At 44.2% G+C, this 14,217-nt stretch overlaps 1 protein-coding gene across 1 annotated transcript in view; it reads right to left on the bottom strand.

Moving 5' to 3' along the window:
• Positions 1 to 13,992, bottom strand: part of slc6a20 (solute carrier family 6 member 20) — a 51,516-nt gene extending 37,524 nt beyond the window's left edge. Inside the window, exons 1-4 of the mRNA XM_078428158.1 lie at positions 13,973 to 13,992; positions 9,753 to 9,886; positions 2,099 to 2,239; positions 1,922 to 2,013 (exon numbers count right to left, since the gene is read on the bottom strand). Coding sequence (XP_078284284.1) covers positions 1,922 to 2,013; positions 2,099 to 2,239; positions 9,753 to 9,873 — 354 coding nt within the window. The 5' untranslated portion in view covers positions 9,874 to 9,886; positions 13,973 to 13,992. The remainder of the gene's footprint in view (positions 1 to 1,921; positions 2,014 to 2,098; positions 2,240 to 9,752; positions 9,887 to 13,972) is intronic.
• Positions 13,993 to 14,217: the final 225 nt, after the last annotated feature.

Genomic DNA, 14,217 nt, shown 5'->3' with positions numbered 1-14,217 from the left:
CACAGGCCCCGCGGTTTGAGCTCTCCACAGTCGATCCTCGGCAAAGGATTGTAAGCTCCGATGTTAAAGTCCGCGCTGCACGTGCAGCTTGAAGCGCCGGGTCGGTCTCCAGGAAAGGCCGTACCACTCCATGATGTTAGGCCACAGTGGGGACGGAGATATGATACGGAGAAATATCGCATCTCCGTCGAGGAAGAGATTGAAAAAAAGTTTTCCTCAATTCTCCCCTCCCCACCCCCCACGTAAAACAAACCAAGAAACACTGAAACACTAACACATACTTAAAATAATAAAAACAGTAGAAAGGACTAACAGACTGTTGACGCGGCAGCCAGTGCTGGTGGCATCACCTGGTGATTATAGATTGATCAAAAGACTTGCTCCGTTGTAAATGTACCTGCAAACAGTTTAGGATTGCCCATGGAGGAATGAGGGGGAATTCACTTCAAGATGTTTGCAATGTTTTGTGGTATTGGCAAATGCAATTTAATTTGGTTTTGGTCTACTTTACATTTGTTTGGGTGGTTGTCAAGCAACTCTGGTCAACTCTGCTGGAGGTTTGGCTCAAGTTGAGCTGCTTGGATCATGATAAGCTAATTGGGTGTTGCTGGGATTGAACTAATTTTGGAAATTGCAAAGCATTCCATCACACTTCTGTCACGCTGCTGGTAATTGGTAAAAAGGATGAGAAAGATGTCAACCGAGTGACACAGGGAAGCATTTGTGCTTGGAAAGGAGTCAACCCATATTTGATTTCCTTTCTTCAAAGCTAATCTAAGAAGAAGACCTGTCGAGTCAACTTTTCTTTCTCTCACTAGCAGGTGCAGGAAGTCTTAATATATCACGGTGGCGCAGCGGTAGAGTTGCTGCCTTACAGCGCCAGAGACCCGGCTTCAATCTTAACCATGGATGCTGTCTGTACGGAGTTTGTACGTTCTCCCTGTGACTGTGTGAATTTCCTCCAGGTGCTCTCGGTTTCCTCCCATGCTTCAAAGGTGTACAGGTTTGGAGGTTAATTGGCTTCAGAAAACAAAAGTTGTAAATTGTCCCTGGTGCGTAGGATAGAGCTAATGTACAGGGGTGATCGATGTTCAGCGCGGACTTTGTGGGCTGAATGACCTGTATTCACGCTGTATTTCTAAAGTCTAAAGCCGACATATGAAATACTGGATGTAAAGGGCCCATCCCACTTCGGGCGATTTTAAGGCGACTGCCGGCGATTAGGTTGTCGCCGACAGTTCGCCGGGGTGTCACGGGCATGATCGTGAGGAGTTTTCCAAGAATCGTAGTGGATCTCAGCGCATCGCTGAGAAATCAACCGGAGTGAAATTTCTCAGCGACAGCTGGCTTGTCGCCAGGTATCATTGCGTATTGCGGGCGCTGTCGCATGCTGTCCCCGGGTTTGCTAGGTTCTCTTAGATGCATTTAAAAGCACGTAATATTAAAATAAGTAAAGTAATTTGAAGATACCATAAAATACTTGTGTTTAACCAATTTATTTACCATCAGGACATTTGACAGGTAGATTGGAGGCGACAATTTGACGGTCAGGTGAGCGTGGGAATTTTTGCAATGTTTATGGCCATCAGTGATTACATTTAAAGTAGGCTCCCAACCCAGATAGGCAACCCAGAAAATTAGGACGCCGGAGAAGCATTGACAGCGTGGGAATTTTCGCGATGTTTCCGAAGACAGTGTAATTTCCACCTGACTCGGCATTGTCGTGGTCATTGTCGTAGGGTAAAAGAAAATTTTGGCGATCTGCTACGACTTTGACAGTCGCCGGCAGTCGCCTAAAAAATCGCCTAAGTGGGACAGGCCCTTTAGATACCTGCCTTCAGATGTGCTCTTGCAGCCACAGTATTCATGTGGCTAGTCCAGTTTAAAATATGATTGACAATTCAACTCTATTTTCACATACCTGAAATGAATGAAATAGATACCAAAGACTCCAGGAATTGATGACGTTGTAATACACAGAGACGAGGAATGCTACAACAAGACTTCCTGCACCTGTTTGTGGGAGAAAGAAAAGTTGACTCAATAGGTTCAATAGGTCTTCTTCTTAGATTAACTTTCAGGAAAGGAAATCACATACCAACACCAATCAAATACGGGTTGACTGCATTCCAAGCACCAATGCTTCCCTTTCTCATCAATTGTCCCAGTGTGAGCTCCATATAAAACAAAGGGAGTCCTTCCACAACTAACATGATGATATAAGGAATTAAAAATCCACCTGAAAGAGAAAAATGCAAAATTATTTGTGGAATACATTGAAACACAAGTTCCAACTTTACATACTGTAGCTCTGATTATCACCTAATACCTTGTTTAATTTTCCTTTAATTTAAGTTTTACTCTGTCCTAAGTACGTTCCCTTTTGAGAGGAAAAGCTGGACGTCTAGTCCAATATCTTTTCCAATGTTGCTCCATTATCAATTGCAGGATTGAGTACGACACAAATGAAAATCATGGTATCAGCAAGTAATTTAGCAGAGAAGGATGCCACTCAGTCCATCATGGGTAGATTACACTTTCTCAAAGCGCCATCATGACTATCCCATTCCAACTCTTATCTATCTATCTATCTATCTATCTATCTATCTATCTATCTATCTATCTATCTATCTATCTATCTATCTATCTATCTATCTATCTATCTATCTATCTATCTATCTATCTATCTATCTATCTATCTTCTTATACTATTAAAATTCAGATCTTGTATGTATGTATATTTGATTTCGCTGTGGTGATATTCAATGTGGTGGTTTAATGGTTACTGTAAGTTGCTCCAGATGTATACGAGTGGTAGAATCTGGGGAATGTTGATGGAAATGTGGGGGTGGGGTGGGGGGAATAAAATAGAATTTGTAAAGGATAAATGTAATAAAGGAAAAATGTAAATAGGTTCCTGATCGTTGGCATGGACTCAGGGACCAAATGGCCCTTTTCCTTGTTGGATAACTGATATATTAAAACTAAAAAAATAATAATTTAATCACCTTCACAGCAAAACATTTGATTGCCTTCATGTGTGTCCAAACTGCAAATGTTCCCTTTCTTTAAAATAGATTCCATAGTCACATTGTAGGATCTACTGAATCCCACAACAGAAAACAAAGAACAAATAACACTTAGCTGAGCCAGACACCTTGTGTCACATTTATTCCAGAAGCCCCTTTTACCTACATTCTCACCAATCATAACTTGCGTGCAGAAAAGGCCAATTAGTGCATCTGACCTTGGAGTTATTATGGAGCTCTTGTGGCTGGACCTTCTCGTGAGGCTGCTGGTAAGTCACCAGCGGTGACAGGCTGTACCAAGGTGGGCGTGAAGGCGCCACAGCTCCCCCCTCGGCCACCGAGTCATACAAGGTGGCAACTGCCTGGCTTTGTCCTGCCCCGTCTGGTGGGTTGATTTTACAGCCTGATCTTGTTTGGTACTGCAGGCCTTTGACAGGAAATGTTGGGGGTCTTGTGATTTCGCTGGTTTGGTGGGTGAGGTAGTCAGTTGGTTCTCGACTGGCTTTAACCAGTCGATGGATACGGTGTCATTTTTTCCATTCTGATAGATCAGAAAACTTTTGGGTAGGCATTGGATGACTTGGTAAGAGTCATCATATGCTTGTTGAAGAGGTCGGCGGACGGCGTTGTGTCGGACCGAAACATGTGTGCAGCATTGGAGGTCAGCAGGCACGTAGACCATTGCAGGTGTTCGCCGTGTCAGTGTTGGCCTGAGTTGCTGCATAGTTCGCTGTAATCGATCAGCATTCCTGCTTGGATCATAGGATCTGTCTGTGGGGACTGGTTCGACAAATTCGCCGGGCAGCTTCAGAGTTGTGCCGTAAACCATTTCCGCGCGGACTATTGTTTTCGCTGAAATGTTGATGACTGGGATAGCATCTTGCCGGCTTGTGAACTGAGCTTCACAAGTGAGCAGATATGTGTAGTTTCTTGACGGTGGGAGAGGGCCGACCAAGTCCAGGTGCATGTGCTCGAACCGGTATTCGGTACAGGAAACTCACCGAAAGGGATCCTAGTGTGCCTGGAGATCTTGGATTGTTGACATGGTAGACAAGTCTTATAGACAATAGGTGCAGGAGTAGGCCATTCGGCCCTTCGAGCCAGCACCACCATTCAATGTGATCATGGCTGATCATTCCCAATCAGTACCCCGTTCTTGCCTTCTCCCCATACCTCCTGACTCTGCTATCCTTGAGCTCTATCTAGCTCTCTCTTGAATGCATTTCTTCGTCCATAATCCAACGTCACACTTGATAAAAGGCCAGATGAAACGCTCGGAGATTAGTTTTATCGTAGCCTTCTTGCCCGGATGTTAATGTGCAGCGCGCTGAAAACTTCTCGATGCATCGTCCTAGGCACAAACGGCCTTGGTTTGCCAGTGGAAGTGTCACATATGATGGTTTCTCGTGTCACCGATAGGTACATCTTCCAATTTTAGGGCTGTATGCGTCTGGTAATGGATAAGACCAGGATCGATGAGTGTGGCTGCATTCAGAACATCCACCTGCAGTCTTGATAGGGCATCAGCAACCGGATTTGCTTTCCTGCACGCATATTATCAAATTCTGGTTGAGCCTGCCAATATTCCCAAGACAGCTGGACTCACTCCGTTCGGGACGTTCGAATTTGTACGGTGGCCGTTTGGTTTGCGGAACGCAGCACAATCGTTTCAGCATTTCATGGACCACGTACTCTCCGGCCTCGATTTCATCTACGCATACACCGACGACGTGTTGGTAGCGAGCTCCAGCGAAGACGAACACAAGAAACACCTCAGATTACTGTTCTGGCATCTCGACGAATATGGAATTGTCATTAACACGAACAAATGCCTGTTTGGTGCTCGCGAACTCACGTTCCTCGGCATCGCATGATGGAGAACGGCATCCTGCCTGGCGAATCAATAGTGCAGAAAATCCCAAACTACTCAGTGCCAAATTCGTTTAACCTCTGGGGTTATATTCTACTAGACCAAGTGGACTCGTTGGGCCCAAACCTCTCCTGCATTGGTGCAGCACCCTGTCCTCCCCCTCCCCTCTCTCTTCAACCCCCCCTCCCCTCTCCCCCCTCTCCTTTTAAACTTAAAAACGTGAATAACTTTAAAAATATAACACCGATTTCAATAAAATGACTTGCATTATCATTAAAGTGACAATGATGAGTAAAGTGGGCCTAAAATTGTTGCCCTATCGTGTACCGTTTTGGCTGAGGTTCAGTCATAAACAAGATGAGCTGGATGATCAGCCATGATCATATTGAATGGCGTGCAGGCTCGAAGGGCCGAATGGCCTACTCCTGCACCTATTTTCTATGTTTCTATGTTTCTATAACAAACGAGAATTTTAGTATATAGATGGCAGTACTCTGAGGAGGTTATGTTGCAGTAGCAAACTGAGCAACCTTCCTCCCAACCACATCTGGTAACAGCATTTTCACTTCATGAGCCATGAGAACAAAGGGTCAGCTGCCTTGTTGGCCAAGCATTTACCATGGATTTGCTTCTGGCACCACATTTACTTTGACAGTTTCTGACCTTTGCCAGTAAATTGAAAAAGTTGAAATGTAGAAAGGAAACATTTATTATACAAAAGACTAAAGGTACTTCTAAGTCATAGGAACAGAATTAGGCCATCTGACCCATCAAGACTTACTTGCCATTCAATCATGGCTGATCTATCTTTCCCTCTCAACCCCAATCTCCTGCCTTCTGCCCAAAACCTTTGACACCCGTACTAATCAAGAACCTATCGATCGCCGCTTTAAAAATACCCAATGACTTGGCCTCCACAGCCATCTGTCGCAATAAATCCCTCAGATTCATCACCCTCTGATGATAGCAATTCATCCTTATCTCCTTTCTAAAGGTTCGTCTTTTTATTCTGAGGCTATGGCTTCTGGTCCTAGACTCTCCCACTAGCGAAACATCCTCTCCTCATCGACACTATCCAGGCCTTTCACTATTCGGTAAGTTTCAACGAGGTCCCCCTTCATCCTAAACTCCAACGAGCACAGGCCCAGAGCCGTCAAATGCTTATCTTATGTTAACCCAATTATCCCATCCCCTCCCCTTTCTGCGTTCCGCAGAGACCTTTCCCTCCGTAACTCCCTGGTCCACTTGTCCCTCCGAAACCACCCCATCCCCTGGCACTTTCCCCTGCAACCGCAGGAGATGCAACACCTGTCCCTTTACCTCCCCCCTCAACTCCATCCAAGGACTGAAAGTCTTTCCAGGTGAGACAGAGGTTCACCTGCACCTCCCCCAACCTCATCTATTGTATCCGCTGCTCTAGATGTCAACTTCTTTACATTGGCGAAACCAAACACAGGCTCGGTGATCGTTTTGCCTTAACCAACCTGATCTCCCGGTGGCTGAGCACTTCAACTTCCACTCCCAGTCTGACCTTTCTGTCATGGGCCTCCTCCAGTGCCATAGTGAGGCCCACCGGAAATTGGAGGAACAGCACCTCATATTTCGCTTGGGCAGCTTGCAGCCCAGCGGTATGAACATTGACCTCCAACTTTAGATAGATCCTCTGTCCTTCTCTTCCCCTCCCCCTTCCCAGTTCTCCCTCTATCTTCCTGTCTCCACCTATATCCTTCCTTTGTCCCACCCCCGACATCAGTCTGAAGAAGGGTCTCGACCCGAAACGTCACCCATTCCTTCTATCATATCATATCATCATATCATATATATACAGCCGGAAACAGGCCTTTTCGGCCCACCAAGTCCGTGCCGCCCAGCGATCCCCGCACATTAACACTATCCTACACCCACTAGGGACAATTTTTACATTTACCCAGCCAATTAACCTACAAACCTGTACGTCTTTGGAGTGTGGGAGGAAACCGAAGATCTCGGAGAAAACCCACGCAGGTCACGGGGAGAACGTACAAACTCCTTACAGTGCAGCACCCGTAGTCAGGATCGAACCTGAGTCTCCGGCACTGCATTCGCTGTAAAGCAGCAACTCTACCGCTGCGCTACCGTGCCGCCCTAGATGCTGAGATGACCTGAGATGCTGCATGACCTGCTGAGTTACTCCAGCATTTTGTGAAATAAACACCTTCGATTTGTACCAGCATCTGCAGTTATGTTCTTACACAATCATCCCTTCGTGGAACTCTCTAGGCATTCTCCAATACTGGCCCATCCCTCCTGAGATATGTGGGCTAATAGCCACAAAACTCAAAATGCAGCCTGACTAGTTCCTTACAAAGCCTCAACATCCCATTCCTGTTGTTTTAACCATTCTAGTTCTCTCAAAACAAACGCAAATACTGAATTGGCCTTCTTTACTAATTTGAATTACAAATGAACTTTTTAGAATTCCGTTCCAGCCTTCCCAAGTCCCTTTGCATCTCCGATTTATGAGTACTCTTGCCATTTAAAAAATAGTCTACACCTTTATTCCTTCTACCAAAGTGCATTTCTTTCTTTCTTTCTTTCTTTCGTCAACTACAACGATCAAAAGTGGCAATTGGTGCTTGACTGCACACTTTGCTACCTATCCAAATCCTTCTGCATACTCCCCGTTTCCTCTTCACCACCTGTCCCTCCAGCTATCTTATGTCATCTGCAAACTTGGCCACAAATCCATCAATTCCATCAGCCAAAACATTGATATGCAACTGAAGTGTAATGGCCCCAGCAGGACTCCTACGGAACAGGGGACCCCTGCTGAACAATATTTTTATCTGGAGAGAAGGAATGGGTGACGTTTCGAATCGAGATCAGTCTTCAGACTGAAAGTTACGGGAAAGGGAAACGAGGGAAAGGGAAGCTCGTTTCCCTTTCCCGTGAATTTCAGTCTGAAGAAGGGTCTCGACTCGAAATGCAACCAATTCCTGCTCTCCAGAGATGCTGCCTGTTCCGCTGAGTTACACCAGCTTTTTGTGTCTATCTTCGGTTGACATGGATAGAAAATTGGTTGACAGACAGAAAGCAAAGAGTGGGGATAAATGGGTCCCTTTCGGAATGGCAGGCAGTGACCAGTGGGGTACCGCAAGGTTCGGTGCTGGGACCCCAGCTATTTACGATATACATTAATGACTTAGACGAAGGGATTAAAAGTACCATTAGCAAATTTGCAGATGATACTAAGCTGGGGGGTAGTGTGAATTGTGAGGAAGATGCAATAAGGCTGCAGGGTGACTTGGACAGGTTGTGTGAGTGAGCGGATACATGGCAGATGCAGTTTAATGTAGATAAGTGTGAGGTTATTCACTTTGGAAGTAAGAATAGAAAGGCAGATTATTATCTGAATGGTGTCAAGTTAGGAGGAGGGGGAGTTCAACGAGATCTGGGTGTCCTAGTGCATCAGTCAATGAAAGGAAGCATGCAGGTACAGCAGGCAGTGAAGAAAGCCAATGGAATGTTGGCCTTCATAACAAGAGGAGTTGAGTATAGGAGCAAAGAGGTCCTTCTACAGTTGTACCGGGCCCTGGTGAGACCGCACCTGGAGTACTGTGTGCAGTTTTGGTCTCCAAATTTGAGGAAGGATATTCTTGCTATGGAGGGCGTGCAGCGTAGGTTCACTAGGTTAATTCCCGGAATGACGGGACTGTCGTATTTTGAAAGGCTGGAGCGATTGAGCTTGTATACACTGGAATTTAGAAGGATGAGGGGGGATCTTATTGAAACATATAAGATAATTAGGGGATTGGACACATTAGAGGCAGGAAACATGTTCCCAATGTTGGGGGGGGGGTCCAGAACAAGGGGCCACAGTTTAAGAATAAGGGGTAGGCCATTTAGAACGGAGATGAGGAAGAACTTTTTCAGTCAGAGAGTGGTGAAGGTGTGGAATTCTCTGCCTCAGAAGGCAGTTGAGGCCAGTTCGTTGGATGTTTTCAAGAGGGAGCTGGATAGAGCTCTTAAGGATAGCGGAGTGGGGGGGGGGGGGGGGTATGGGGAGAAGGCAGGAACGGGGTACTGATTGAGAGTGATCAGCCATGATCGCATTGAATGGCGGTGCTGGCTCGAAGGGCTGAATGGCCTACTCCTGCACCTATTGTCTATTGTCTAATTGTGAACAATATTGTATTAAGGATTTCGACCCTGAAACGTTACCCATTCATTCTCTCCAGAGATGCTGCCTGTGTCGCTGAATTAAATTACTCCAGCTTTTGGTGTCTATCTTCAGTTTCAACCAATACAATACATCTTTAATGTCATAGTACAGGGGTACAACGAGATTGGGAATGCGCCTCCCATACGATGCAACGAATCACTTAGCTAGTCAGTATTAATTTAAACAACCCAATGAAACAAATTAGAACAGTTTTAAAACAGAATAAAGTGCAAGTAGATCTGTGCCGTTCACTGTGCAATGTGACCATCTGGCTCAGCAGGACCGGTTCATAGCAGTTATGTCCCTGGGGATGAAGCTGTTTTTGAGTCTGGAGGTGAGGGAGTAGACGGCCTTGTATCATCTGCCCGGTGGTAGAAGTTCGAACAGACTGTTGCAGAGGTGTTGCAGGGCATCAGCAGTTCTTTCCTACACAATATTGTTTTAATTTACAGCTGTGGAGAGTGGGTTGCCCATTCCTCCTCAGATAAGTGGGTTAATACAAAACTCCAAATGCTGTCTGACTAGTTGCATTTGTTGAAGAAATACTCTATTTGGAGAGTTTCCTCCCGACTGATCCCCCTCTATAAGAACAATCAAAAGACTTTACCTGTTGATAAGGATGCACTGCGCATAAATAAACACGACAACTCACCTCCACCGTGCATCTGACAGAGATAAGGAAAACGCCATACATTCCCCAGCCCGACTGCAAATGAAATGCAGGCGAACACAAACTGCATGGGATTGTCCCACGAAGGTCTGAGCTCTTCCATATCTAAGTGTTCACTGTGGAATCTTTTCAGCTGCGAGATGCCGCACACTTTTTACTGACCCGGTGAAAAGTTGTTGAAGCTCTATCCAGAAATCTGGTACTGGCAAAGCCAGATGCTTAATTTTTAATCTTATTAACTACCACGCTGCTGCAAATAGTTAACAAGGAGGTGTGAGTCTTCTACGATTGTGCTGCGCAATATATTTGATTGTGCTATTATTCTCGCACAGTGCTTACAAGCGATTGGATGCAACGGAATTAGAGGGCGGGTAAGTTTTCGAAGTTTGTGAACTTGCATTCAGCGCAGATACAGCCGTGGTGCCATAGAAAGCTGATGTCCAAAAAAATTGGATATCGTTTGTTCAGATCATGCTGTACAAACCGGCACCAACAATGCTCAATTGAAGGCAGTTTTGCAATGTACAATCGAATCAAAGTATACGCGGACAGTGATTGAATTCAGAGATAACCATCTCCAGAGAAACCTTCCTGCCACATTATCAATCGCGGGTTCACGAAATCTGTCAAGGTAAACCACGGCATTACATGTGTTGCAGAATAAAGCATAGCAGCCGACTGTCCTCGCAGTGAAGAACATAAAACTTTGTTTTCAAAAAGGACAATTTGCAGGACGTTTCTCATGAACGAAGAAATGCTATTGTATACTTCAAACTGTTACCTGTAAGCAAGCCTTACATGTAAGCAAAACAATATATTTAGGAGTGTTATTAATTTATTTGTATGTTTCTATGATACTTTATTTGTAAAACACACCATCCTCATGAGGATTTATAAATAACTGAACATTTGTAAGCACTATTTGTCCTGGTATTGTCTGGAATGCTTGATTCACATTGGAATGGGCTTTATTCACATAATCTGGAAACCTGCGTGTCTTGGAATGTGGAAGAAACCGGAGGATGCAATAACCCCCTGTTATGTTTAAATTACAGTTGTTAAATGTAATGATTTAAGTAAGTGGGCACTTACTTAAGTCGTGACATTTAACCGACACTGCAATTTCTCCCAAGTGTTAGGAGGTGGTAAAAAGAGAATGTAGAGTGGTAGAAGTTAATGAGCATATCAGGGAGAGTAGATTACAGGGAAACAAGTGAGGAATAATGGAATTGCTCTGAGCTAGCATACGCTCAATGGGACGAATGGTCTCTTTCTACGTCATAGGATAAATATGAAAATATAATTGAATTGAGGGATGTGAGGGTAGATTGGAAAGTAAAGCTTGATATATCAGATGTCGGAGGAAGTTTCAGCAACAGAACAACCTGTTTTTTCTGTTTTCTGTTCTTAAACCAATAATAACCATCCCCATGTTTATACCGAATGACAATAAAGTTCTGTTATACTGTTATATATATTTAACTGATTTTCCAGCCCATTCTTTATAAGGCTTCTATCGCTGTAATATCCACCTTTATGAACCATACCAATAAAGTGATACTTGTCCCAATCGTATTATTGACTGGGTTATGATGCAGTAACTGAAGTCCACAGCGGTTTTCTGCAATCTGACTGCCCTGGGTGGTTGGGAGTCTTTACAACGATTAACTATTTTAAATTGCCCAAGTTATACTCGTTGCTTTATTTTTGAAGAAAGCTTCGCCATTGGAATATTTTGTGTGGGATTTTACTTATATATGGAGCTTTGCAAATATTTACATTTTTCTATTGTGCGAGCGTGTGTGTTTCAGTGCTTTATCTCATTCAACGTTGCTGAGTATTTAAGCCAAGTTATGGCTGAACTATTACGATTTCGCCCATGATGATGATGCTCACTCGTCGGAGGCAAAGCAGCAGCCGTTTCAAGACCGGCCTGGGCGCAAAAAATAGCCGTTTCATGCCTGGTCTGCGAGCTGCAGCAGCAGCCGCCTTGAGCCCGGTCCCAGAGACGCCTTGAGCCCGGTCTGGGAACTGCAGCAGCCGCCTCGAGCCCGGTCCGGGAGCTGCAGCAGCCGCCTCGAGCCCGGCCTGGGAGCTGCAGCCGCCGCCTGGGAGCCCGGCACGAGGTAAATGGTGAGCTGATCGAGTGAGGTTGTTGCGTCAAGTGAGGTCACAGAGACGGCGAGGAGGTGCGTCACAGCGGGGTGGGCAGGTGCGTTGCGGCTGACTCGCCGCATTCTACCTGGCCAGGTAGAGCGGGAAGCCTCTCTGGTCAGCGCCGCCTTGCCATTCCTTCTGCCAACTGGCTCGAGGATCAATACGATGTAATTTATAAGAGGATGAAGATTCGGACAACATCTTCACTCAACGATGAATATTTATATCAACTTACATTTACAACAACTTCACCCCATGGTGAATATTTAGAGGAGGCACTCAATAATGAATAAGAGATGTGACTGAAGATGGCTCTCAAACTGTTGCTTATTTTAAGTGTTTTTTTGTCAACCTTATTTTGCAAGTTTGATTTTTTGGGGAACTGGTTTATTAGTGCAATATACTAAATAACAATGTACAATTTATAAAATAGTTAAAATCCTTCTGAAGCTGGTAAATTGGGACTTTTGTGTTTAAGCCATTGTGATTCACATGCTTGTCCAGTCACTTATTGTCATCAGAGTTTTGTATCCACCACTGACACAGGCATTGTGTTCCAGATTTAAGGGGTTGGGGGCAATTAGACAGAGAATAAGGTCCCTCAGATACCGAAGTGGTCATCTATGTGTGGAATCGTAGAAAATAGGCAAGATCCTCAAATGAATTTCTTCTTTGTTTTATGACAATGATTCTAGTTGCCTATAAAATCCTGTTCAGATCTTCTCTAACTTTCTTATCCCTTACCATAGAACTGTGTTATCATGTTTTAGTCGCATCTGTCTAGGAGAAAGGTTTATAGTTTTCTTTCTCAGCCTCGCATAATTTTGCATACTTCTATTGTGACCCCAAAGGAAACAAACCAAAGGAAACAAACCCTACCTTTCGGGTCTCTCCTTATAACTGAAAAGCTTCATCCCAAGAAAGAACCATCCTTGTGAACCTTTCCAAGGTAATCACCTGCTTCCTGTGACATAATAACCCAAACCACACAGAACATTCCAGATATAACCGAAGCCCAGTGATTTATAATGTTGTACAACAACATCCCCGCTCTTATATTCAACACCCTAGCTGAAAAAGGCAATTATCCTGTATACTTTCTTCACAAACCTTTCTACTTGCGTTGCCACTTTAAGGGATCCTTGTATCTGTTCACCAATGACCCTTCATTCTTCAATATATCACTGTGTCCTACTATTGATTGAGAACATTTTCCCATAGAGCATCCCTTAGCAATTTTTAGAATTAAGTTCTATCTGCCATTGCTTTACTCATTTTACCAATTGATCAATGTCATCCTTTAGTTTACAACTATCTTACTCGTGGTTAGCTACATCGCCAATTTTTATGTCATCTACCAATTTATGAATCCTATTTTGTACATTAATTTCAAAATTGTTTATATATGTTACAAACAACAAGGATACCAGCACTAATCCCCGTGTTACACTGCTGTTACAAATTTGCATGTAGGCCCTTGTCAAAGGCCTTACCAAAGTTCAAATAGACTACATCATCATGATGACACTTCCCTTATCAATACATTTTGTTAGCACTTCAAAAGACTCAATCAAATTGATCAGATAGGATCTCCCACACGCTGACTCTCTTTCCTTAATCCTGCCTTTCTAACTGTGGATTAATCATAGCCTCGGATTCTTTTTCCCCCATGAACTTGCCTATCATCACTGTTATAGTCAATGGGACTGTGATTTCCTTATTTATCACTGTTGCCCTTCCTGAATAAAGATATCACATTTGAGAGGTGTATAAAATCATGAGAGGAATAGATCGGGTAGATGCACAGTCTCTTGCCCAGAGTAGGTGAATCGAGGACCAGAGGACATAGGCTTAAGGTGAAGGGGAAAAGATTTAATAGGAATCTGAGGGGTAACGTCTTTACACAAAGGGTGGTGGATGTAAGAAACAAGCTGCCATGGGAGGTAATTGAAGCTGGAACTATCCCAAAAATTAAGAAGCAGTTCGACACGGGTTTGGAGGGATATTGTCCAAACGTGGGCAGGTGGGACTAGTGTAGCTGGGACAGGTTGGCCAATGTGGGCAATTTGGACCAAAGAGCCAATACATTTTTCCACACTGTTTCACACAATGACTCTATTTACTGTCCTTCAATCAGCTCAACTATGGCTTAAAAAATTGGGTCAGGGCCCCAACAATCTCCACCCTTGCCTCCCACAGCAGTAAATTTACTGATAATAATCTCTTCTTGCTGCAAAGCATAAACATACAGTATTTATCATGGTGTTAAAATCCAGACCCTTTTTAACTG

The sequence above is a fragment of the Rhinoraja longicauda genome, chromosome 2 (assembly GCF_053455715.1).
Source record: "Rhinoraja longicauda isolate Sanriku21f chromosome 2, sRhiLon1.1, whole genome shotgun sequence".
Taxonomy (NCBI): domain Eukaryota; kingdom Metazoa; phylum Chordata; class Chondrichthyes; order Rajiformes; family Arhynchobatidae; genus Rhinoraja; species Rhinoraja longicauda.
The sequence above is the reverse complement of the archived record's forward strand: the minus strand, read 5'-3'. Positions and strand labels throughout refer to the sequence as shown.